General features: G+C 53.1%; 11 protein-coding genes across 11 annotated transcripts; 5 read left to right on the top strand and 6 right to left on the bottom strand.

Moving 5' to 3' along the window:
- Positions 1 to 31: 31 nt before the first annotated feature.
- Positions 32 to 3,212, top strand: QC764_0025830 (uncharacterized protein). The gene is made up of 8 exons (XM_062940118.1): positions 32 to 615; positions 725 to 748; positions 811 to 935; positions 1,024 to 1,493; positions 1,551 to 1,846; positions 1,903 to 2,186; positions 2,245 to 2,658; positions 2,709 to 3,212. Exons 1-8 carry the CDS (start codon positions 562 to 564, stop codon positions 3,145 to 3,147), a joined length of 2,106 nt encoding a protein of 701 aa, XP_062806559.1. The 5' UTR covers positions 32 to 561; the 3' UTR covers positions 3,148 to 3,212.
- QC764_0025840 (uncharacterized protein) lies at positions 1,169 to 2,117 on the bottom strand (the record flags this gene model as incomplete). The annotated part of the gene is made up of 2 exons (XM_062940119.1): positions 1,169 to 1,454; positions 2,056 to 2,117. The coding sequence occupies 2 exons, from the start codon at positions 2,115 to 2,117 to the stop codon at positions 1,169 to 1,171; spliced, it is 348 nt and encodes a 115-aa protein (XP_062806560.1).
- A 55-nt stretch (positions 3,213 to 3,267) lies between the features above and the next one.
- On the bottom strand, positions 3,268 to 3,768 carry QC764_122080 (uncharacterized protein; the record flags this gene model as incomplete). The annotated part of the gene is made up of 1 exon (XM_062943443.1): positions 3,268 to 3,768. One exon carries the CDS (start codon positions 3,766 to 3,768, stop codon positions 3,268 to 3,270), a length of 501 nt encoding a protein of 166 aa, XP_062806561.1.
- A 154-nt stretch (positions 3,769 to 3,922) lies between these two features.
- On the top strand, positions 3,923 to 5,265 carry QC764_122090 (uncharacterized protein; the record flags this gene model as incomplete). Its single annotated transcript, XM_062943444.1, has 2 exons — positions 3,923 to 4,421; positions 4,478 to 5,265. 2 exons carry the CDS (start codon positions 3,923 to 3,925, stop codon positions 5,263 to 5,265), a joined length of 1,287 nt encoding a protein of 428 aa, XP_062806562.1.
- Positions 5,266 to 5,456: 191 nt separating this feature from the next.
- QC764_0025870 (uncharacterized protein) lies at positions 5,457 to 6,021 on the bottom strand. Its single transcript, XM_062940120.1, has 2 exons — positions 5,726 to 6,021; positions 5,457 to 5,667 (listed from the first exon to the last, which is right to left on the bottom strand). Exons 1-2 carry the CDS (start codon positions 5,957 to 5,959, stop codon positions 5,593 to 5,595), a joined length of 309 nt encoding a protein of 102 aa, XP_062806563.1. The 5' UTR covers positions 5,960 to 6,021; the 3' UTR covers positions 5,457 to 5,592.
- An 896-nt stretch (positions 6,022 to 6,917) lies between these two features.
- QC764_122100 (uncharacterized protein) lies at positions 6,918 to 8,687 on the top strand (the record flags this gene model as incomplete). The annotated part of the gene is made up of 1 exon (XM_062943445.1): positions 6,918 to 8,687. The coding sequence occupies one exon, from the start codon at positions 6,918 to 6,920 to the stop codon at positions 8,685 to 8,687; it is 1,770 nt and encodes a 589-aa protein (XP_062806564.1).
- A 734-nt stretch (positions 8,688 to 9,421) lies between these two features.
- Positions 9,422 to 10,515, top strand: QC764_122110 (uncharacterized protein; the record flags this gene model as incomplete). Its single annotated transcript, XM_062943446.1, has 4 exons — positions 9,422 to 9,621; positions 9,672 to 9,746; positions 9,805 to 10,198; positions 10,254 to 10,515. 4 exons carry the CDS (start codon positions 9,422 to 9,424, stop codon positions 10,425 to 10,427), a joined length of 843 nt encoding a protein of 280 aa, XP_062806565.1. The 3' UTR covers positions 10,428 to 10,515.
- A 306-nt stretch (positions 10,516 to 10,821) lies between these two features.
- QC764_122120 (uncharacterized protein) lies at positions 10,822 to 12,428 on the top strand. Its single transcript, XM_062943447.1, has 2 exons — positions 10,822 to 11,845; positions 11,901 to 12,428. The coding sequence occupies exons 1-2, from the start codon at positions 11,086 to 11,088 to the stop codon at positions 12,218 to 12,220; spliced, it is 1,080 nt and encodes a 359-aa protein (XP_062806566.1). The 5' UTR covers positions 10,822 to 11,085; the 3' UTR covers positions 12,221 to 12,428.
- A 1,358-nt stretch (positions 12,429 to 13,786) lies between these two features.
- On the bottom strand, positions 13,787 to 15,061 carry QC764_122130 (uncharacterized protein; the record flags this gene model as incomplete). The annotated part of the gene is made up of 1 exon (XM_062943448.1): positions 13,787 to 15,061. One exon carries the CDS (start codon positions 15,059 to 15,061, stop codon positions 13,787 to 13,789), a length of 1,275 nt encoding a protein of 424 aa, XP_062806567.1.
- Positions 15,062 to 18,463: 3,402 nt separating this feature from the next.
- Positions 18,464 to 19,126, bottom strand: QC764_0025920 (uncharacterized protein; the record flags this gene model as incomplete). Its single annotated transcript, XM_062940121.1, has 1 exon — positions 18,464 to 19,126. One exon carries the CDS (start codon positions 19,124 to 19,126, stop codon positions 18,464 to 18,466), a length of 663 nt encoding a protein of 220 aa, XP_062806568.1.
- A 2,836-nt stretch (positions 19,127 to 21,962) lies between these two features.
- Positions 21,963 to 24,074, bottom strand: QC764_122140 (uncharacterized protein; the record flags this gene model as incomplete). Its single annotated transcript, XM_062943449.1, has 1 exon — positions 21,963 to 24,074. One exon carries the CDS (start codon positions 24,072 to 24,074, stop codon positions 21,963 to 21,965), a length of 2,112 nt encoding a protein of 703 aa, XP_062806569.1.
- Between the last annotated feature and the right edge of the window lie 212 nt (positions 24,075 to 24,286).

A 24,286-nucleotide genomic window follows, 5' to 3' on the forward strand; every position in this document is an offset into this window, starting at 1 on the left:
TGTGGCTCAGAATCCGGCCCTGTCAGTGGTCGTCAACTGTGCTTGCCGCAATCGAGGTTGCCTTGACAGGAAAATATTGACCAATCACCTTCGTCTGCTTCCGATAGATAGTTGATCAAGGGCCTGACATGCTTGGAAGAAGGAGGGCATGTTGGCCTCGACAGTATTGTTTGACACACATGGCCAAGGATGGGAATGCTCAATCCGAGCAGAGCTCATGGTTCGAACGAAGCGCTGTACTGTATAAGAACCGGCTGATGGCCCAAGCTTCTCGATCCTCGGCGGCAGCCCCTACTCGGGCTCGCGTTCCGGTTCCGCGGGTCTTGGGTGATCCCCTCACTGCACATCCCACGGCCGCTTTCTCTGTCGAACAGTGCAACATCAACCGTTGTCCAGGCGAAGCACCCACCCGACGAATTGTCCTGGGCCCCGAGATCTGTTTCTTATCACTGCATTCGCCTGGTGAAAGTCCCCTTATCAGAGGCAATCGTCTTAGACCCCCGCTTAACGCACGCCAGCAGCGTGTGTGTTAAGCAGCGGATTGCTGGACTGTCCGCGAATATGGAGGAACTGCCCGAGCTGGCCGATAATAATGATCACTCGGCAAAGAGAGCCGTAGGTAGCACGTCCCTCACTACATCATGGTAGAAGAACGGTCGATAATTTCGCCGTGTCAGACTTTTGGTGATATCGAAGTTAACACTGACAAATATGTTGCGGACAGTGTGACCAGTGTCGGCAGCGGAAGGTGTGTATATTCACTTCCACCATCAATGTTCGACAGAAGTGCTAAGTCGAAGTGCCGGGTAGATTCGTTGTGATAAAGAGTTGCCTGTATGTTCAAACTGTAGAACTGCCAGTCGGAGTTGTAGCTCGACCGGCCTCGGCCAGAAGCCTCGCGAACCCAGGCAGAGAGTTCTCATCACCCATCAATAGTGAGGAAATGCCCGTCTTCATTGTTGCCTATGTCTGTCGGTATCCCCTTCTGGGAAGACTAACACCCACCCATTTGGTTGTTTGCAGTGAGAGAAAGATCGATAGTCTCGACTCCCGCCTGGGAGCCATCGAGAAGATGCTGCACAACTTGACCGTCTCCCTCAACAACCGAGGCCCACCAACAGCATCCTCGAGTATCTCTCCTACACTCGAGTCAGCAGCAGCAGCCTCGTCATCGGCCCCTCGTGAGAATAGTACAGATGCCTTGTTTGGTGCTGACAAAGACAATGAGAGCGATGACTTCGAGGCTACCGCTTTGATGAAGGAGCATACCGCATTTGCGACTCAGTTCATCGAAAACACCACATTTCCCTTCCTCGATCCAGAGATGCGGGCGGCATTCTTGTCCCTGCAGGAGCTTGTCAAACTCCAAAACATCGAGAATGCCCGCCATGATGCGCGGTTCACCACTGCGAAACCTCTCCCAAAAGGCGGCTGGGCTGAACTGCCTATGCCGTCTGCTGATATAGTTCTCAGTGTCCTGCGCGAGATCAAACGTCTGTCAATACGTTATCCCTCTCCTGAAGGTCTTGTAAGTACTGACTCCAGCACAGAACACCCTCCTATGGGCTTTCCAGCAATTGCCACATTCACCGGCATCGAGGACTTTCCCGACAACGTTCGCAGGGTCTATTTTGCGACTGAAGAGTACAGTTTAATGCAATGGGGGATCGTGAATTTGGGCTTGTACTTCACCCTGCAAGAGAGAGGGGCTGCGTCAGAAGGGGATCGTCAAGTTCAACTGTTCGAGGCTTCGTTTCTTTGCCGGGATAACATCGAAACCGCGCTTACAAATCTCCCTCTTTTGTTACCGCAGCGCAGAGAGAGTGTCGAGCTTCTAATAATGGCTGTATGTATCAGCAGTGTCCTATCCTGTTCACGATGCGGGGCTGATCCATAGAGCAGACGATGTACGCCATCGAGGAGTCGAAATACTCGCTCGCCCGAGATTTCATCACTATAGCGGCGAATATTTGCCAGACTCTGGGCTATCACCGAGCCCGTAGTCCGAGCACCACGGAGTCTGAGCATAAAGCGATGTTATTTTGGACAACATACATCTTCGATAGCGCCCTGTCACTGCGAGCTGGACGGCCGACCGCAATCCAGGACTGGGACATAACAATCCCTAGAGAGATCGGTCCCAAGGTCAAGAACGTAGATCCACTCTGGAAGATTGGTCAAGCTCAGTATGTTGACTGTTGGCGGTCTCATTGTGCACCGTGTATCCGGCTAATGTATCGATAGGTGGATCAGCTGGAGCGAAGTTATGGGAAGGACGTACAGAGAGCTCTACAGCCCTGAGGCTCTGGCCCGAACCGCTGAGAAGCGTGCCGAAAACGCGCGCCAGCTGGCTCAAGCACTCCAGGATGTGGTAGCACGGTCAGCTCCGCTGATTGAGCATGTCGTCGAGAAAATGAAGATGTCCGGTGGCTATAATGCCCAGGCACGCTTCTCATTCGATATAGCAGTCGTCGGTGATGCTCTGGTTCAATGGTCAGTTTTGACTCTGATCTACCGTGCAATCCCAACTCTACCGGGGTCGCCAAGTACCTTCAACCCAGAGTGCATCCATGCAGCACGGGAAGCATTTTCTAGTCACGAGGGTTGCATGGCATTGTGTGGTGAGAGCCTGTTCATGAAGGCAGGGTATATTCAGTGGTATGTGTTCGCCCCATTTTCCATGACCATGTGCTTAATACGGCATGCAGGAATATTCTCTATATCCCTTTCATCCCTCTCGTCGTGCTCTTCTGCCACACCATCGAAACGGCAAACGAAGAAGACTTTGCTATACTGGTGAGATTCACCGAGGGCTTACAACCTGTGGCGCCCGTTTCCTCAGGAGTTACCAAGCTGTATCGGATATCGCAGGTGCTGGTAAACATTGCCAGTCTGTGGCTCCAAACCAGAAAGCAGGGACAGCAAGATCATAACATGAGTATGGTTGGAGACAACGTCGAGATGTACTTGAACCAGTTAGGTTTCATGCCGCAGCATTCCCAACAGGACCACACGTATGGGATCGGAGGACCGGCAGGATTCGGCTATGATATGGACCAGTCTGCTCAGCTGGCGAACTGGTTCTCCGGGAACACGCATATTTTTGGCCTGATGGAGGAAGATCTGTCGGGATTCCAAGGTTTCTAGTCCGGCCAGACAGGGTAGCATGAGATCGTAAGGCTGTAACAACTTCTTCCAAGACTACCCAAACGGCACCACGATGCGATGTTGGCTGTATGATTCCCATATGATGTTAAAAGAGAGGGCTCAATCAGTGGGCTTCCGTGGATCGTAAACTTCATATCCCTCGTCCTCTGTGTCGCTCTCTACGAGTTCGCTTTTCGGTGCTAGCACACTACTGGATCCTGTCACCTCGGATTTAGGAGCAGTGGCTGTTTTCGTGTCTGCTGGTGGTCCGCTGGCTCCAGCTACTGGCACAAATGCTGACTTGAAACCTGTCTTTTTGAAGCCGCCCTTTTTGAACCCCCCTCCACCCGTCGATGCCGCTGCCTCGCCAAGCTTGATGCTGATGACGCCCTCGGCCTTTTGTTCTTGTCGTCGGGCGCGGGCAATGGCGTTGGGGTCCTTGACCATTGCTTTCATGTCCTTCAAACGTTGCTTGTGGGTGTGGTCGTAAGAACTGAGGTGGGCTTCGTAGTCATTGTTGCGGCTGTAGCCCTTCTGGCAGAGCTGACAATAGAAAGCCTGTCGGGCTTCTCGCGCCGACGAAGTTTGGGCCGGAGGAAGAGTCTGGTTTCGGGGAGGCATCGGGGGCAGTCGTAGGTATCGAATATCGGACGCGGTGAGTGACGGGAGGAGATGAGCGCCGCGTGGTTGTCAAAGAATTTAGCCTTGATCGGACATCTAAACTTGCAACGAGTAGGAAAAAGGACAAAGTAATCACAAGGGTGCTTGTGCTCAAATGAGGTATGCCAAGCCTGGGGGCCCTGAACAGTGTGGGGTTAGAGTCGGGTTTAGTGGGCATTGTCCCCCAGGGTCCGCCAAGTTCAGATGCCAACAACGGCTCAACCAACGCATCGTTTCGGGGCTCAACAATTCCAAGGCTGGAAAAAAAACACAGAAGCCATCACCGAGGATTTTGCACTGCGCTTTCTTTGAGACAGGCCGGGTCACGCCGTGTTTGTCTCCCCCTTCATCCACCATGGAGTACCATACGTTACGATCAAGAGCTTCTCAGGACACTCTTGTGTCCAACGCTTCTACTTCGCTCTCCCTGCTCGAACTGGATCCAACACCAATGGACTCTCCTGCCTCCGTCCCATACACCGACAAAGACCTCCCACCACTACCTGAGCAGCCAGAAGAATCACTCTCGGACTCGACACACTCGCTCCGGTCCAACCCGACAACTACTTCCAGCGTCGGGTTGAGCGGCGCCGGTCATGGGCCAATCTTCTACTGCAAGCTCCTCCGCCGTTGACGCTTTCCTGACTCTGCGCTAACAAACAGCCTTCAGTAACACGAATCCAGCGCTACTCGTCGTACACATTTTCACTGTTCACGACCCTACATCTGGCTACAACCTCGGTCATCCCCGTCCTCGCCCGTTCGGTGCCCGCCTCCGAGTCGTACCTCCTCCTAGCGCGCGAGATCTACCAAACACCACTCTCCGAACCGTTGCTCGTCGCTTTACCAGTCGTAGTCCACATCGGTGCGGGGATAGCCACCCGCCTTATTCGAAGGTCGCAAAATCTCAAGCGGTACTATGGCGACGACCATCATCACAGAAAGGGCAGTGTGCCAACAAAACAGACCCCCACTCTGAGGAGTGGATGGCCCACCTTCAGCTACATTGCCGCGTCAGGATACGGCTTCACCGCCATCTTCGCGGCGCACGCATTCATGAATCGGGGCTTGCCACTTTTAGTAGAAGGTGACAGTGCCAACATCGGGTTGGCGTTCGTAGCGCATGGGTTTGCGAAGCATCCTGTTATCTCCTGGACCTCGTTTGTGTCGTTGATCGGTCTCGGTGTTGGGCACATGGTCTGGGGGTGGGCGAAGTGGGTTGGGGCGGCGCAGGGTGCCGGTTGGCAGCTTGAGAGGCACACTGGGAATGCGGCGGTTGACAAGCAAACCAAGAAGAAGAGAAGGAGAAGGTTGCTGGTTATCAATGGAGTTGCTGCTATTGGGTGCGTGATGTGGGCTGCTGGTGGTCTTGGGATAGTAGCCAGGGGGGGCGAGACATTGGGGTGGGTTGGGAAGCTGTACGATGGCCTGTACGAGAAGGTGCCTGGCCTCTTTTGAAGGGGATCAGGTCTGATACTTTTTTTTGAAATGGCTTCCTTTCTTGTCATGGACAAGACTGGAGTCATACGATTTGATGAGTGCATTTCCGTCTACATAGAGATCTTCAAGGCGGATACCCTGAGCAAAGTCATGGTGGCAACGGAAAAGGTGTTGGGAGGTGGTCATACATCAACTGGATTATCTTGCATACTGCATAGCGTGTATTTAACAACGTATATAGGCATATAACATATTTGGTCAACCCAATTTTGGATCTTGGTCTGCTCCTAGGCCTTCGACAGGCGCATTCTCCTCTTCATTCTACTTCTTATGTCCGACATTCCCTCAGGGCTCATCGCAAAGCTTGTACCGGGTAACATATCTGTCCAATCCCCAGTCACAGCCGTAGCATTCACACATCTAGCCCGTCCTGCTGTTAGCAATTGTCTCACTCCTAATGAGAGAGGGTATAGCCTACGTTCTTCTTGCCTCCTGGCACACAAGACCACAGTCTTTCCGCATTTTGGCTGCTGCCATCTCCATTGGCCCCAATGATTCCGTTCCAGCAAGCCGAAGCATCAATCATATCTCTGCAGGTCTCGACATTGGTCGCAGTAACCGGACAAGGGCCAGTCACGTTGTGTTGGCGGCCGTATAGGGCTGGGGAGGCGATCGCCAGCGTGGCAGTAGCGAGTAGTAGGAGAAGCTTCATGTTGTAATCGGTTTTAGAGTCTTCGCCAAAAGGCCTGGATCCTGAAAACAGGTCTTAGGGACGTGCATGGCCGATATATAATCCACAACAACTCCCCTCTCAAGATTTGCTTGTGCGGGTGAATCAACCATCTGGATGATCTACAGGTTCCCCGCACCAATGCCAATGCTTTCTGTTGACCTTGTATATTGTTGCGCTTCATCTATTCGACCGGCTGGTCCCGACTAGAAAGCTTTGGAAATGGGGGGTTGTTTAGCCTAGATTAAAATGCCTGATAGGCACATCGGGAGTTGTTAGACACAAACTCAGGGGTAAAACGCTCCTCAAGACCTTACATGATTATGCACTTGAGACGCTTCGAGAACGTGGTCGTAATCTACTCTTGCAGATATTTGGAGAAGTTAGTTCGTGGGGTGGTCAGTGAAACAGGGCCAGATCGGATAATGCCGACGGCTTCGATGCGACGAAGAAGACGGTCCACTACGTGTAAGCATGAGAGCTTCACTCACACACAAAGCGAAATACAGAAGTGCATTGTTGTGTGGATATCTTGACAGAATTCCGAGCAGCTAATGGCTGCTCGTCACAGTAACTATACCACCAATGGAGTAAAACCACACGCCGGGAACTTTCACCAAGACATCGATGTCATTACAATAGGATTCTCGGCTCTTTTGATTCAAAAGCAGATCAATCACAGGCAAACAAACGCCTTTTGTCGGTGAAGAAAACACCCAATGTCTTAAACGATGATGTCATCGGCTCACTCTCACTTGGGGGCCGGCCTCTCGGGACCGCCCGCCTGCACGAACAGTCCCTGCTTTTTGGTTCTGGAACGGACAACTCAAACGCCCCTGAGAGCGGACCGCTAATCAGTGCAGAAAGATCGGACGCTATTTGATATAGCTTATTCGGACCTACTGGACGCCATCTTTTGTCTCAATGCCAGCCGCCATCAATGACGTTACTTTGTTTGCTAAATCGGGGAGGGGCTGCTCGCGGCCTTCGATCCACGTCATATGCATCCTCCACGATATGTTGCGGCAGACATAATATCAACATAAATCCCACACCAACCGCCGCCAGGGGATCACAGCTCAGATTGAACTTCACCAACACCTACCCACGGTACTGTGCTACAGCAAGCCAACCACTTCACACCATGGGATCCGTTGATAAACCAAGCCTGGCAGGCATTGACCTTCCAATAATCAAGCTCGATACCACACTCACCGAGCTCTTCAGACGAGCGAGCCCACAAAACGCAAGCACCCGTTTGGGAATGGTGTTTTGTGGTGTCAACAGCGGCGTTGACCTCAACCCAGATTTTCCACGCAACACAAAGTACCTCTATCAAGACAGCCCTTTCAACACCGTCCCTCGGAAAGAGCTCACACGAAAGAACCACGACCTCAGGAAGTCCCTAGCTATGAAGTATCTCAGCCTCATCCCCCAAAGAGACGCCTTCATCGCAGGTCCATCCCCAGTGATCATGTTCAACATGAACCAGTCCCCCGCCACAGTCGCCCACGATCGTGAAGAAGCCACCACCACCCTCTCCGTCCTCGACCCCTCCCAAAGACCTAACCTTGTCTTCTGCCCCGGCCCGTCCAAGATCCCCATGAAAGAATACGGCATCGACAAGATCACCTACAAAATCGTCGCTGACGGCCTGGAGTCATATCCCCTAACCCACTCCCTAGAAACCCACTGGATCCTCAACTCCAAAGCCGGCCTCGCCAGGTCCGGTCTTCCCACGCCCAGGTGCGACATCATCTCCGTCAAGGGATACCCCCCAGCCTCTCCCAGATCCTGCTGCGACGCCTGCCGCGCAGACAAGCGATCCAACGATTTGACATTCATCCCCGAATCTTGCTCCGGCCCAAGCGGTCAATGGGTGAAGACCGAATCTGCCAAAGTGCTCTCTGCCATCTCCTCCCGGCCGGTGCCGTTTGTTCTCAAGAACCAGCAGGTTTTCGGCGGAGCGGGAACCTGGGTGGTGACCACGCAAGAACAAAAAGACGATTTGCTGTCTGATTTTTCCAGCCCCGACGGCCCCCTGAGGAAGTTGCTGTCCCAAGTCACTCCCGAGAATCATCACATGGATCCCGCGGCGGTGGTGATCTCGGATATGGTCTCCAACCCCATCGGGGACTACGGCTTGACCTTTTTTGTCAATGAGGACGGGGAGCCTGTTTTCTTGGCGGCATCAGAGCAAATGACTGATGGGAATAACGCCTGGGTGGGCAGCACCATCGTCTACTCGAGGCAGGAGGCACTGTACGAGAGGTTCCAAGTGTTGATGTCGCGGACTGCGGAATTTGTGGCGAAACATGGGTATGTCGGGCCGGTGGGGATCGATGTCTTGGAGACGGGGACAGAAGGGGAGACGGAGACGCATTGTGGGGAGAGAACAAAGTTTCACGTGGTGGATTTGAATGTTAGGACGTCGGGGAGCCTGGCCTTGCCGTTGTTGAAGGGGCATTTCACCCAAAGGGGGCTGGATTGCGCCAGCAGTTTTGGCATTACGGTTAAGGGCGGAAGGGAGGAGTTTGTGAGGAAGTGGAGGAGGGAGTTTGAGGAGGGAAGGATGTTTGTGTTGAGTTGGTATGAGGATCGGGAGGAGGGGGCGAGCATTGCGGATGTGGTTGTGGGGGCGGAAAACGAGGAGGGGTTGCAAGGGATGATTGAGCGGGTTAGGGAGGGCAGCGAGGAGGTTATTTTCTAATTGTTTTTCTTGGGGGTTTTCTGGGTTTGTATCAAGCAGGCGGTTTTTATTATTAGCAAGCCGGTGTTGTGGTCTAGAGTCAGATCGACTTTCTGTTCGATATGAGAGAAGCAATGATTTTAGTGGACGATCCGTTAATTCCCAAGTATACTACAGTCCACAGCTCTCAAGGAAAAATGGCTAGGTCCCATATTCGGACCTTGAAATACCACCGGCAGTTGAAGCCCTACTGCTTCCAACGTGGCACGGCAGATCACCGTTGCATCCAGCCCCTCTTTGAGTCTGGTTCCCCTTCTCCAACATTTCTTAGTCACTGCTTCCTCAGCTCACAGGAGCCAGTCCGCAGGCGGGGAACTTTCTATTGTTTCCCGCTAAAGGCAAAGAAGGCAACGCAGGTTAAGCATGGTGTCTGAGCGGGTACCATTCATGAAAAGAGTCTGGGGAAGGTCTATGCAATGATCGCCGCCGTTAATGGCAAGGTAAGTCTCCGTTGGCTTTTCGATTGGTGCGCGAGGACACCATCTGGATGGCTGAGAAACAATAGTTTGTACTGCAAGGTGTGGCACCTCAATTGGAGATGCGCTGGTTTGCAAAGCAGAGGATCATTAAACCCAACATCAGGGCCCGACTCCCGCTGTTGTGCTCCTGACTCTTCTTGCTTTTTGGGCGGGCATCTTCCGCACGTTGGAATATCTGACACGAAATTCGAAGAATAGTTAGAGACAATCAAGATCATGTCAACCCAAAGCGAGCCAGCAACGAGCTCCAATGGCGTCCGGGTGGTGGGCGACGAGGAGAAGGGCCTCCACAGAACGCAGACTGGGGTGACAATGTCCCCAGAGCTCTTCGAGAAACTCTACCTCACACCAAAAGTTCCCCATGTTGGGGACAACAACAGACGCTTTGCGAATCCTACGGCATTGGGGTTTGTCGGGTGAGTGATGGGCGTGCAGTGGACAAATATAAATACTGACGGCACCATAGCTTCGTGATCTCAACCTTCACCTTTTCAATCGTCTGTATGGGATGGGGTGGAGCCTCAGGATTCTCTCCTGTCGTGTAAGTCAGCAATGTACAGACCAGAACAGAGAGCTGACTGATACATAATCAAAAACAGGGGGATTTTCTTCTTCGTCGGCCCCGTCCTCCTCCTCTTCGCAATGGTCTTCGAGTGGATAATGGGGAACTTCTTTCCCATGATGGTCATGGGCCTGTTCGCCGTGTTCTGGCTGAGTTTCGGAATGCTCCAGCTCCCAACTTTGCAACTGGCTGCTCCATATGCCACCGATGCTGATCCGACAGGACTTGCCTCGCGCGAATACAACACCGTCATTGCGCTGTATTTGATTGTCTGGGGGTTCGCCCTATTCACCTTCTTCATCTTCACATGCAAGATCAACGCTGTCTTTGCCACTATTTTCTTGCTGGTCAGCCTTGGAGCCTGGGTGTTGAGTGGTGCATACTTTCGAGCAAGTGCCGGGGACTTTGATGGTGCTGGGAAACTGCAAAAGGTGAGAGACTTCCACCGGATGAAGACGTCGAGGCTAACACGTCTGGTAATCACAGGCGGGTGGTGCATTATTGTTCATAGTGGCGTTGCTAGGATGGTACATGTGTTTCATCATCATGGCGGGAGAAATGCGCATCACGCTGAGTCTTCCAGTTGGCGATTTAAGCCATCTCTGGCCTAAGACTGATGTCGAGTTAGCGGCAGTTGAGCAGCGTGAGCATCGGGATTGAGGAAGGGGTTAAACCATTGAGCACATCGTTACTGGTGCAGGGAGTTTCAAACATTGAACATGTTTAATGCACACCCATGAGCCACCTACAGTCCTCCACACTCATCTGGCAACTGAAATGGTCAGATGACTCAACAGGTAAGCCGTAGGAGGGGGGTTTTCCGGTGAGCTTTTTTTGATAATACTTTGTCGATGGTGACTTCCTGCGATTGTTTGATTTGAAGCAAAAGACCCTTGATAGGGGAAACCAAGTGTCCTGAGGTGGGAGCAAATCCTCCGGGAGCCGCCCCACTGCTGCGCTCCACAATCGCACCTTCCGCATCTTCACTTCATATCAGGCTGTCATTGAAGGTATTCGAGAACAATCTCAATACATCTTTCAAACCTTCCACACTGTTTCATCCGTTGGGCTTTGGAAGGAGGGAAGCTACCACAAGCAAGGACCCACAATGAGGCAAACCGCAGCTTCGTTGGCATCTGATTGGTCAATTGGCGTGTAAGTGAGAGGATCTATCGTCATCGATCTTCGAGATCGACCACAGCAGCCCAATCCATGACGAAATCGAACCTGGAGGACCCATAGGAGCTTAGTCCTACCCTTAAAGAGCTTCCAGTTCTTTTTATTGCCTCCAAGCGTTTTGAACCTCCAAAGAAAAGCCATGTCCCTCTCGCCCTTGACATCTCGTCTCATCCAAACATCTACTCTCTCAACCACAAGACTCAGATCACTCCCAGTTCTCTCTCGCGCGATCCACACAGCGGTGCCCAGAGCGAAAACTCCAGCTCCTCAACCACTATCACTCAACACCCCCCAAAAGCAAGCCTTTCGTCACTTCACCAAAATGTCGAAGAGCGTTGCCGCCGCATCTCACGATGACTTCAACCGCAACTCCCTTTTCAACCTCAAAGGCCGCGTCGCCCTCGTCACGGGCGGCGGTTCTGGAATCGGTCTCATGGCCACCCAAGCCCTCGCGGCTAACGGTGCCAAAGTCTACATCGTCGGCCGCACCAAAGAGAAGCTCGACAAGGTAGTCGAGATCTACAACAAGGACATTGAGGGCGAGATCATCGCCATCCAAGGGGACGTCACCAAGAAGGAAGAGGTCGCCCGTCTGTACAAGGAGATCTCCGCGCGGGAAAAGTGCTTGTGCATCCTCATCAACAATGCCGGCGTGAGCAGCACGACGGTTACGACAGAGACGGAGACGGCGCAGGAGATGAAGCACAATTTGTTTGAGAATGAGAACATGACGGAGAAAGACTGGACGGATACATACCAGACCAATGTCGCGAGCATTTACTTTATGACCTCGGCGTTTTTGCCATTGCTGCAGGCCAGCTCGGAGAGGCACCCTCACTGGTCGGGGACTGTGATCAACATTAGCAGTATTAGCGGGTTGGTGAAGGGGTCGCAGCATCGTGAGTTTTCCTTATTTCTCTCCTCAGGTTTCATGAATACTGACATTTGTCACAGACTTTAGCTACAACGCCAGCAAAGCCGCCGCCGTCCACCTCACGCGAATGATGGCGGCGGAGATCGCCGAGAACGGCCACAAGATCCGCGTCAACAGCATCGCTCCGGGTGTCTTCCCCAGTGAGATGACCGCTGACGAGAGCGACGAGTATCAGAAGAGCCACATTGACGCTGAGAAGTACAAGGGCAAAGTACCAGCTGGCCGGCCAGGAAGGGATATTGACATGGCCCAGGCTGTGTTGGCGCTAGCAGCCAACCAGTACATTGATGGCCAGACAGTTGTTGTTGATGGTGGCTACACCCTTACCATGGGTATGTAGGACATTGGTGATGGAGTGCAAGGAAAAGTATTCAAATCACAACAGATCAGCACAATGTTGCAATAGTGTGTTTTGGTCCAGGGTGTTGAATTGTTATTACGTTTGCGTGTTGAGCGTTGTTTTGAAGATGGTTTGATTTCTCAACACTATAACCGACCTAAATATGAGTACTACTTTCGTCAACTCATCAACTCACTTGAAGCGGCCCATAGGAGTTTGTATATCTGAGGTGATGTAGTCACCAACCAGTTTCATGAAGATTTAAATGGATGACGCCATCAAAAGGAGTGTCATTACAGGTGAGACTGTGCATACTATGAGTGAGCGGTGACTCATGCATGTGTATGATTAGATTGGTTGGTGATGAACTCAAATTCTTCAATCTTGTGGTTCTTGGCCTTGGTAGTGACTGTAGAAAATGACGATTATGGGAGGGGTCCTGCCGATACAAACAGAAGCGCGAGCGGAGGTGGAGGTTTCTATGAGGGAGATGGCTTTTGAGAACTATCTGTCCAAGCTATGGATGTGTATCGAGAGAAAACTGAATCGGTCACCTGTATGTAGGATGGAGTTTCCCCGACCGTTTTGCTCATAACCGCTCAATTGACCTTCGCAGAAATCGTTATCGCAAGGTAGCTACGCCATGCATGCAACAAATAGCCCGAGAACGTGCATCCCGTACCATTGGTCCCACGGCCGCCCCGGCCCACAGACGGTTAAACGGACGAAAATCAGATAAAAGCTTGTTTCCGCCACGACAAAAACGACAAATGCCACGCTCAGTGACATCATGTCTGTACTGGTTATGTTCACAGATCTCTCAACCCCCTTGACCCATGTGGCGCCACACTACCGAGGCGGCTCAATCGATCGATCGGGGGACATCCCGGGGTGCATACCCGACATCAAATGATGCGATCATGGGAGCTACTGCAAGAGATGATGGGATGGAGATCGGGCGGCGGCACGTTTGTCCACGGTTAAAAGCAGATCATGTGTGGTAGCCGCATATGGCAACCTTGATAGGTCAGGTAGTATTCTCTCCTAACAAAGCCTCGACTTAACTTCGGGCCACCTAGTTTGTTCGGTAGTGGTTTGTGGTGATTTGTTCAATTTCTCCCAAAGAGTCCTTTCCAGAAATCCAACTCAGAGTGGTGATGTCCAATCTGGCCCATCCTTGCGCTGTTGCCTGGGTGTATGTTCAAAAAAAAAAAATGCAAAGACGTGAAAGAAAGGGGTATCCGCATCAGTCTCCATCTCATCCAGTAGTCCAAAATATGTGTTCCGGCCTAGTACGTGATGTGAAGCATGCAAAATGTATGTGCAAAGGAAATCATGGCGGAGGTGCCACTCCTGTATCGCTGTCGACCGTTATGCAAGTAAATATGTGTGAGATAAGTGTTTGGGCGAGAGGTGATAGACCAAGCTCGCTCTCCAAGAAAGGGGGTATCAAGTTTGATGACAATGAATCCGAAATGCAGATGCTGGTGAAAAGACAAAAGACCGCCAAACAGTGAACCCAACCAAACCGTATACAAAAAGAAACACCCCGAAAGAGAGACAAGTCTAAGGACGAGCCCTGGTCCACTCAATGTTGAGCCATCCAACTTTATCGTATGCCTGCCAAAGCTTCGAGGCCTTGTTGACATCGATCTTGCAGGCCTGTTGTGCGTCAGTCTTGCGAAATTCCTTCCCAATCAAGGCACATTCGCGCCTGCGCAAAAATATACGTCTCTTGCTCGTGAGATATGTAGCGCAGTCCAGCCGAAGGTTGCTTGCCAGGATGAGTTCGTCAGGGTGAAGCAAGTGACGATGTGGGTCGTTGCTGAGATCCAGAGCATTCCCCTTCCATTCCACCTTTAGACTATTTGGCCTCCCTTGCGGGAGCGAGTCGAGTGGCGGTGAAAGATCTTCCAATGCCTCAAAATCCTTGTCCTCGCGATTTGGCGCCGCGTTTCGCATGCGAGGCTCTGGGGTGGCGTGGACGTGACCCGCTGTCGGCGGACGAGTTGGCGCGGGAGTTGCTCGGATAGGCCTAGGGGCTTGTGCCTTGACCTTGGGGGATCTTGGTTTCTGCACACGAGCCACAGGTGCCCTGGGAACGTGTATCCGAGGTGGCGTAGGGTTGGAAGCCGGAAGGATGGTCGGAAGCCGCGCCCTCGCCATACTTCTCGCGCTCTCACGATCGGCCTGCCGCAACCTCCTTTCCTGCTCCATCCACTTCCTAGGATTTTGGCTGAACCTTTTGTAGACCTCAGACTTGAAGTAAATCACCAGCTGATAGTCCTCCCGTTTAGGAGGCGAGACGCTCTCAAATAGACTGGGAGGTCTCGCCGCAATGTGTTTGTTCATCAAGTCATCCTCCACTGATCCAGTTGTCCTGGGGGCCGGTGGAAAGAGCGGCAAGGGGGCAGCGCTGGCCCTTTCGGCAGTCTCATACAAAATCGGATCGCTTGGTCCGACGCTGCGGTGCATCACGGACGTGGTCGACTTCGAAAGCGGCGATGAAGGAGGCGACACAGGCGGGGAAGGAGGTGGGTTTGGGCGCTGCATTTCAAAACCCTTGCTGTTCTGCGCGGTGATGTTCATGTCCGAGTTCATGTCGTCCAAGGGAGCAGGTCCAGGAGGAGACAGGAGATGACTTGGGTTTGGCATGATGGAGCGTGCGGTAGACAAGTTTGGCTTTTGGGAAGGCGGTGACAATGGGTTCCTTGCCGTCGGGTGAATTCTTCCAAACGACATAGGCATGTGCATCGAGTTGTTGTTGGAGTTCAGTTGGTCAGCCATGTTGGGCATGACTGTCTGGCCGTCTGCAGGGTGGCAAACCCCAAGCATTGACATACGAGGCGTGTTCGGACGATGACGAGGGACTGGCCAGGACCTGGAGTTGCGTAGAACTGTCCTTGCGAGATCGGCTGTAGAAGGATGAGTTTACAACTGCTGTTGATGTAGGGCGAGAAATGCAGGATTGTATGGTCGGGCACGTCAGGCACGTCAGGCACCCGTGGTTTCTTTGTCTGATGACTGCGGCGACTGAATGGGCGCGTGGGTGTCTGTATGAGGAGAAACGGCAGCTCAAGTAGTTGTTGTATAGGGCACAATGCGAAGCGTTTCAATGCCCATCGTCTGGCTGTGGCCGTGGTTTTGTTGGTGGTAGTTGCCTTGTTTGCTGAAACTGAACAATGACCAACTGGGGGGTCTTCGTGGGGATATAGGTGAACAATAGCTGGCGGTGGCCTTGCAATGGTTGGTCAATGGAAGCCGTTGGAAGCCGTCGGTGACAGTGGCGAAATGGGCGCCGCGCAATGCTTGTGTAGGCAGCTTTGTAACGGACAATGGCAAAAAAGGAAACTTCTGGTGGGCGTTGCTCGAGATCAACCAAAAGACGAAATAAGAGCGAGAAGGGAGGCTTATGAACAGCAAGGGCGCAAGGCATGGAGGACGACCAAGTACTCCATACACTGTGGGTCATTACACTTATAAGCCCAAGCGCCACAAGGCGGCAAACGGTCTGGGGAGGGTGAGGTTGGTCACACGGATGGCCCAAAACGGTGCAACGGGCTGGGGACATGTACATGTACTTCCATGTACGCAGTGCTGGAGACACACCAGGGGGCAGACTAACGAAATGCCGAGGGGATGGACCAGAGGTTTGTGGCCAGTTAGGTCAAGCAGCTCTCTTTCACTGTCGGGCGCCAGTCTGCCGTGCAGGAGAGAGAATGTACTCCTGCCCAAGATTGTTGCTTGTGAGTACACCGCAAGAGCCCCTCAACGCTGGCTTGTATCAAACAGCCCTCCTGTCGTGATTGGTGTTTTGGTATTCCAACACTGTGCTGTTGTTGTTTCGAATATCAGGACGATTGGACCACTTACAACCACCAATGCTGCAACTGCCGCATTCATATTGCTTTGTCGTCGAGGGAGAGCTTTGGGCACCTGGGTTTGGGTTGTGACATCCCATCTGGCGAGCGGAGACAGGTGCCAAGTTGTATGTCACGACGAACATTGCTTCCCGTGAGAGTCTACATTCAGGAAGCTGATCCTGGGACTTGCCTTACTACCAAGGCAATCCGCGCTGTAGTCTTGTCCGCCTGGCTTCTCACTTGAAACTGACGATCAACCGGACTGAAGACTGAGATGGCCACATGGACAAGCCGTTGGGTTAGGTATCTTTGGGATGGGCAGGCTCGGCAAACGAAAAATCAAGAACGTCGCAGTTTGGCGGGTTGAGTGAGTATGAGGTCGGGCTGTCCGTCTTCAGTTGCAAGCTACCCATCATGAGCGGGACGAGGTGATGTCGAGATTGTGAGGGAGGGGTTGTGGGCTCTGTGGGGTTGCGGAGGGGGAGTTGGACTGGCCGGCGATTTGAAGTGGAACCCCCCTCCCTTTTTGTCAATTGAGCGCGGGGAGCGGTGTCTGGCACATGAGCCTCCATACTCAATTGAATTTGAACCCCAATTGGGCGCCAGTTGGGCAGTGAGGCCTAGCTTGAACATCCGTAGCATCCACGCGCTTCCCCGTGCGAAAGGGGAGTTCGACAACTCAGATCAGTGCAAGCAGGTCGGTGCATGGACGCCATGGCTCAACCACCGACGCGTTGCCACTTGGGATTGCTGAAGCGAACAAGAAGCAATGGAACGTGAATTGGCCAATCAAGGCAGCAACGCGGGCGAGAGAGGCGGTCCCATCCTGTGAAGAGGTCTGGAGGCTTCGTTTCTGAGATATTGGGGGTTGGAGTCGAGTTGGCCGCGTCAAGAAGTGTGACTCATAGCTCGATGTCCTTTGGGGCGTTGCTTCACCTAACAGGTTGACCTCGAAATGGAGGGAATGGAAGGTCCTGGCAACCGGCGTGCTGTGTAATCTGCCGGTTGGTCCCAGGTGGCTGCGAGCTCGACAGCCTGATGGCTCGACCAATGATAGGCCCAAGCCCCGATAAGATGCCGCTTATGACGATGTACTCTTGGCGCTTCAGAGGTACCACAACCTTCCACCTGAACGATGGTATCAAACTCAACTGCTCTGGGCGGGCTGATCGCAAATTCAGCCTGACGGATTCTTTGATATCAATAGTAAGCTATTCTGGTGGAGAAATAGAGACACCGGACATTGCAATCTCACAATTCCACACAACCTGATGCCAAAGGAGCCAAGGTTTTGCCCATTTTCATCCGGTGTCCCTCTGTTCACAGTCCAGGTGAGCTACCTGACTTGTTAGACCGCTGCCATTGAGCATTTCAAGAGAATTGAGTTGGCCCAGTGCCGTGTCGGATTTCGGCCGACATATCTCTCATGGCACAATACGCTAGAAACAGCACGATTGATTGCCATTGCGTCGAAGCAACCTCCGAACGATCCGTGATCATGGCACCGATAGCACCAAAGCATCGCACTCATCGCGGACAGAACCTCGCCTCCTTGATTCGCAACCCTCCCCAGTTTGCCCGCCATCGGCTAGGCAGGCTCACATGGACGCAATTGACTTTCATTGTCTCGTAAGGCGTGTGGCATGACTCCAAACAATGTGCTCCCAGCTCCCAGTTCCCAGCTCCCAGGATTGCGCTTGGTAATCCCGGATGCCCACGAGTCTCTCCAATCTCCATGCTTAAGTCCGCAATGCCGTTCAATAAGGTCAGTCGTATGGATTGTTGGTCCTCATCGGCGACTTTGGTGATCCGTCACCCAGTTTGCCGCCTAGTAACAATTCTGGAAGCACAAAACAGCTCTGCCGGCGTGATCCACTGTGGGAGCCATTTTGAATTGGGCTATCACCTTCAAACACCCGCCATCTTTCGAACGCTTTGGGCGGAGTCACCCGTTGGTTGCACCACACACCACTGCTCGATATTCTGGGCAGTTCAAGATACCTTTCCGCCTGATCAACCCCCTCCATTTCACTGCTGCCCTCCAACTTCCAAGGCACACCACAGCTCGCCATTGATAGCACCATCCTTGTTTGATAACGCGGCTAGCGACCTTCGCAGTGACCTCTGTGGCCTGTGATGGTGTCCGGCTCTCCTCACATGCCAGCTTGGTTCTTGACGCCTTGTCAGCAGTCTTGCTCCCTTCCAAACCCAAGGGAGATATAGCCACTATATTCCTTGCCAAAACATGCCTTGAAAACTTGATCTCCCCAGACACAGCTTGAGCCCTCATCCATCGCTTCTCAACAGCGCCATGATTCCAAGATCATCCCACCATTTCACCCCGCCATTATCTTATCACCCCTCAAATGAGGGGCACTGCTCATGTGTGCCCCTCTTCCGCAACACCATTGGGGTCCTTCCTCTTCGAGCGGGGGTGCATCTGAGGAGGCATGATGAAATCTGGAGTCCCTGCATGGCCTAGCTTGCTATTGTCCCTCTGGAATGCATGCTGCATTTCGCTGCTCTCGATCTCGAAAAAGGTAGCAGTTGGGTTAGCGATGTGCATTTTGAGTTTTGTTGGCGATTCCTTGAGTTGTTCCACCCCCACGATGAAAGGGGTGGATGGAGCGGGCCCATTGGTCAGTTGACCGCGACTGACCCAGGGCTGGTGGGTATCGTGGATCCTGCCTGCGACCAACTCCACACTGTTCGACATCTCCATTCCTTGAACCATGATTGATTTGTACGCAACTGGGCCGCTAAAAGCCTGCACTACCCAATGTGCCAGTGTCGTCGGCGTCAACCGCGCAAGGGCACCACACCTAGGTAATGGCAGCTCTCCCTCCTCAGTTGGCGCCAGACATTGCCGACAACCTCTTCGGCGACGGATCACCACACCGACAGCTTGGAGGGTGGTCTCGGTGTCGACAACTGCTTTCAGCTGGGTTCGGCCCAGCTCAACCCACCACCCTTCGAACAGAACACCCGAAAACACGACAATGAGAGCATATCTTATCTCATCGATTACCATAATCCTACGCATAACTGCTGTCGCCTTGAATTAACCAACATCCAATCTCTTGCAATTCCGACGTTCATGCTTCCGATGCTGATGTCTGGAACAGCCAACCAACGATCTCATCAGGAACCTGACAAGCCTCAGGGCTGATCGCCGACAAGGGTTGTTAAACATTACCCCAGATACACTTTGCGCAGCCACCATGTGCGGTCCCGGTACCGCTGCGCAGTATCACTCAGGGCCAGACAGCCTCGCCCGGTTTCAACCCGCCAGTTAACTTGCTAACAGCCAGTCGTGGAAACTGGCGGTGCATATGCCCTGCAGAGTGAGGTGGTGTTGATGCACTGCAAGCCCAGCTCAGACAAGGTCCGCGGCTGTCCGATTGACCAAGGCCCTCTCGGGTACCTGACATGATCCGAGAATGAAGAACGACACAAACCACGAAGAAGCCTGATGAGAGTATGTCGCTTTTTTTGAGTGGCCACCCATCTGTGTCTCTACACACAACACGACGCGTGTTGAGAAGTGCATGGTATAGGAATATCTGATCTCAATATCAATAACAGCTACCACCACCACCACCACCGCATAGCTGACCAACCAACAGTGCTGTCTCAGTCACGAGCGCTCGGATTCCAAGCCTTCTAAGAAGCGGTCCTTCAGTCTATTCCCGTATTCAGATTGATAGGCATGAGTGGTCTACGAATCCCGCACGCATAATCTTCACCTGAGCCAACCTGTTCTGGAGAACGGTTCGAAACAAGAGGGTGTGAACCTATCATATCTCACCCTGTGACTCCACGATCCCACTCGTGGCCCCCTGCACGCAGGGAACTGTAAGTCTTACCCCTGTCCATCTTCTGTTCCCAGAGCTCGGGAGATGCCAGACGAACTACCTTTTCTGCAGCATTCTGCGCAGAGAGCAAGCAAGGTTTCAAATGAAGCGCTGGTCACCTGATCTGAGGACAAGCTCAACCACGCCTACCTACCGTTTACCCCCCTTTCCATTCGAAATGTGTGTCATCCGAACGGCCAGAACGGGGGGCGGGCGTGACGGTGTCGAGAATGGCCAACCTGGTGATGCCGTCATGTTTCACCTGTGCACACCCACCTTCTTGGTGATTGCGATCACGGGCACCACTTGAGGGGAACATCATCCACCACACCTCTTTTTCTTTTTTTGGCGCATCGGCGATAACAAGGAAGACCGCAGATAAGGAGCGCTTATTATCCGGGAGAACGTCATCTGAGTAACACTGCCGCCGCAACGCAACCCCCGCCGGAAGCAGACAGGCAAGGGGCAGGGCAGGTCCCGGGTGTTCCTTCACGGATCAACAAAATCCAAGGTTTTCAGCAGAGTTAGATGTTTCGAAATATCAGGTTTTCTTTGAGGGCCGGGCCCAGGTCCAAGGAAGGAAACGAAGTGGAAGATTGCAAAAAGGAAAACGGAGGTCCGAAACAAGGTCTGTCGGTGGTTTGTCCACGTAACTCGCCTACGTGGGAGACCCTCATAAGACGGAGGCATCGGAAGTAAGTAGGGCTGAGTGAGGAACGCCAGAGTATGGATATGATGAACATGGGTCCGAGGTGAGAGTGAGTCGTCACGTGTGGTCAAAAGCGCAATGTCGGTCGGTGACTGCCTACCAACCCGATGTGGAATTCCACGCGAAACTGCCCTGCGGTTGAGCGTTGCCGTCTTCACCTTTCATATCGCTGTAGCACATTCACGTTATTTGCTCGTTCACACGTGTCGAATTTTACGACGTCTTGTCTCACTTTCCCAGTCGGCAACCAGCCAATTTGGGCAGGTTGGTTTCAATGGGTTGAGGGTCGATGAACACAATCAGGTGCACTGAAGTAGGACGAGGAAAATGCCATCTTATAATTTCCCAGTGCGATTGGCACACACCAGCCACCGCCTCTGACGGCCGCGAGGGCTGCTGCCCCCCCTCTGTCGAGTTACCATTGGGAACCTCTTACGAATACATCAAATCAACTCCGGCCCTGGACCTTGCCTCGCCCTGCCCGCGAATTTGTAATCTGTGGCGGTATTGCCACAAGGCGTGGATCCTATTATGATAACGCCCATTTGTGCACACATCCTTCCTCTGTCCTTCACGCTTCCAATATGAACACACGCATCCCATCTCTTCATGTACCTTGGACGACAAATGATGACGGACAGACACAATTCCAGTGATACCCACACTCACTCCCCAATGCCCACACCCCATACTTCCAATTCCAGCACGCCTCCCCGGACCCGATTTGCCCTTCCCATTCGTCAATTCCACAGCTTCCGGTTTGCCCCCTCGCCGGTTGAGTCAATGAACCATCAACGACGCGTCCTCACACTAGGCAGCCGTCGTTCATGATTCGACAACCACGTAGTGGTCCAGAATCACAGCACCCTGCAGATAAACGCTGTAGGCAGACAGCGCGGTCCGTCGAAGGGAATGCCGGAACAGAAGTTGAGGCTCCGCCTTGCCATGTCATTGCCGGTTTCCCTATTGAGGAATGCGGTGTAAGACACCGACATGATATGATGCCTTCTCTGCTGGTGTCCCTCAATCCGCCAGCCTCGTCAGGCTGTGTCCAATGAGGCAGAACTGCGCATAGGCACTGATGGCTGGAACGCGGTGCATGCGGTGCGTGAGTCTGATTTCTGCAGAGCAGCGCCCGGCACTACCCAACGGATTTGCATTTCTATGCGGCAGCGCAGTCCTGCGGGTTGTCCAGATCACGGTAGGACTTATGGAGGGTCCGAGGTGATTGAGGCTCCTCTCTGTCACGCGACGTTACAACAGACGCCAGCCTCACCTCAATGCAGTCGAGTACCCACACAGGGATGCGTCCCCTTTCAAGTAAAGTCGTAAATCACCAGGCTCTCTCCCCCGCCTCTGTTCTGCTTCCAAATAACAATCATCTCATCATCAAACCCAACCAGATCCCGCTCTTCTGCAACATCAATTGGGTCATAGTACCGGCTCGTCCCATTGTCCCGCCCCGGGACCCTCTCTGGCCGTATCTCCACACTCATAACATTGCTCGCCCTCGACGTGGCACCTTCCAAAGCCCACACGCGCATCTCCTCACCTCGAGAGCCCACACTGACAGCCTTACCGCGGCAGTTGACCTGACCTTGGCTGATTCCAGACGTGTGCCCCCATAGCCGATGACCAGAGGTGACCGTCAAGGAGGACGGGCCAGACCGGCACAGAAAGTGGGATAAAGTGTTGTCGGGCAGGGTCGCAACGAGGTAAGGGTGGTTGTAGCACAAGGCTTTCGGCCCACACTCGCGAGGGGAGAAGCTGAAGTGAGGGGATAAGCGGCCAGGGTCCATGACTCTAGACCGGGGAGTCATGGGCGGTGTGAAGGGAGGTTCATATACGCTTGATTCGGCGGGCTCGCGGGAACCATGACCTGGCCTGGGTATATACTCAATCCAGTTGACCGGGCGACGGAAAAGGAGAAGCGGGAGAGTGTGAGCGATGGGCGTAGTTGTGATTTCTGGCATCGAGGCTGGATCATCTTGAATAGGGGGTGAAATGTGGAGATCCTGAACGCCAAAAGACCAGCCGATGTGGGTAGTCACCGTATATGCAATTGATGCGATGACTGAAGAGTTCGTTTTCCGGATGGAGAAGGAGAGAGGTGCCTGACACGTGTGCGAGTCTAGCGATGTTAGTAGATACGGCGGCGGTAACACCATGGTTTTATCACAGGGCCCAGCCGTGGAGCCACCGAAGGTGTATAGCGATACCAAAACCGCCCTGGTAGCTGTGATCAGGTACGGGTGCGAGTACGCCATCTCAATCAGCTCGCCATTGCTGGACTTTTCGTGTCGGTATCGTCGTTTCAAGCGGCCGTCCTTGACAGATAGCCTCCACACCCCAAAGCTCCCGTCGGTGAACCCCAGCGCAATGTCCAGCAGTCCATCCACGAGCTTTGCCTCATCGATAGCCATGCAGCTTGGTGCAGTGCTGTGGGCGTCCCCATCAACTTCTGGGGCCTCCACCAACCCTACATGTCCCAACAGTTTGCGGCTCCTGAGATCCCATGCGCGCAGATATCGGCTATCTGCACTGACTGCAATACCCTGAACTGCCTTTATGAAACTCCTCTGTCCTTTCCTCGAGCGTTGATGCTCGTTGAAACGTTCTTCATGACGTGGGGTCTTCACTGTTTCCTGTCCTCCGCTTAGGCGAAGCTCAACAGCCTTACACTTGCCCTTCGCCCAGTTGTGGCGTATTCTGTATTGTCTCTTCCAGTCCATCGTCCTGTTCAGTCTGTCCTCATCGGGTGCGTAGTACAACAGCGGGTCTTCCTGTACGCCGTTGCTTTGCACGTCGTCATCGTGATCCTCAGGCGGTGTTATACCCCCCTCCAGCCAGTCCCGCACCCCTTCCTCTTCTTCGTCCTCGGCATCTTCATCCTGGCCGCTACTGCCGGTATTGAGACCTCCCGCGTTATTGACCTTCAAATCTGTATCGAGGTCATTCCCGCAGGCTCGGTGTCCTGTTCCCCACCTGCAGGCTCGACCGAATGTGTTCTTGCTATGATTCCCACCCAGGTGTGGGCCGAAGCCTGGTATGAGTCGGGCTCTAGGCAGCACAAAGCGATGGTAGTACAAATTCTTCCACAACTGCGAGTCGCAGGCGAGGGTATAAAATCGGCGGGAAACGGGAGAAACGCCGAGGAGCTGGCTCAGTGAGAGAAAAGAGAGGATGCGCAGAAGGAGCTCGTCAGAAAGAGGGGATATAAGGTCGGGTCCCGTATGGTGCTTCAAGCAGCTGTGCCGTTTCTGCTGTAGTGCTTGCGTGGGGTTGAAGTCTGGAACAAGGCCGAGGTTTGCGATGGTGGAGGTCGGTGTGGACCTGGAATTGTTCAGTTTTCGGCGGTGAGGCGGTCTAGGTGAGGAAGCCTCAGGATTGAAGGAATCAAGCGATCGCTTGTAGGACGGGAAAGCCATTATTGCCAGAGCCTGGCAACGAACGTGAAAGAGGATGTCGGAGTCTATCTCTTAATCGCAATCGAGAAAAGAAGTGGCACGTCGCGACTGCCGAGAAGTGCCGTTGCTTTTCTCGTTGATGTTCCTGGGAAACAAAGGCGGAATTGTGGAGAAAATGCTGCTTGCTGTCAGCGGCCCGCGGTGGGTCCAAACAAGGTGTGGGTCAAAAGGTG

This window comes from Podospora pseudoanserina, chromosome 1 (assembly GCF_035222485.1).
Source record: "Podospora pseudoanserina strain CBS 124.78 chromosome 1, whole genome shotgun sequence".
NCBI lineage: Eukaryota > Fungi > Ascomycota > Sordariomycetes > Sordariales > Podosporaceae > Podospora > Podospora pseudoanserina.

What these genes read in the sequence shown, in the direction of transcription:
- QC764_0025870 (XM_062940120.1), bottom strand. Translation starts at nt 5,959, where the DNA reads ATGAAGCTTCTCCTACTACTCGCTACTGCCACGCTGGCGATCGCCTCC. An exon ending in TGCCAGGAGGCAAGAAGAAC is followed by an intron (nt 5,668 to 5,725) that starts GTAGGCTATACC and finishes AGGACGGGCTAG; the next exon opens with ATGTGTGAATGCTACGGCTG.
- QC764_0025830 (XM_062940118.1), top strand. Translation starts at nt 562, where the DNA reads ATGGAGGAACTGCCCGAGCTGGCCGATAATAATGATCACTCGGCAAAG. An exon ending in GTTCTCATCACCCATCAATA is followed by an intron (nt 936 to 1,023) that starts GTGAGGAAATGC and finishes GGTTGTTTGCAG; the next exon opens with TGAGAGAAAGATCGATAGTC. An exon ending in AAGGCAGGGTATATTCAGTG is followed by an intron (nt 2,659 to 2,708) that starts GTATGTGTTCGC and finishes TACGGCATGCAG; the next exon opens with GAATATTCTCTATATCCCTT.
- QC764_122120 (XM_062943447.1), top strand. Translation starts at nt 11,086, where the DNA reads ATGTCCCTCTCGCCCTTGACATCTCGTCTCATCCAAACATCTACTCTC. An exon ending in GGTGAAGGGGTCGCAGCATC is followed by an intron (nt 11,846 to 11,900) that starts GTGAGTTTTCCT and finishes CATTTGTCACAG; the next exon opens with ACTTTAGCTACAACGCCAGC.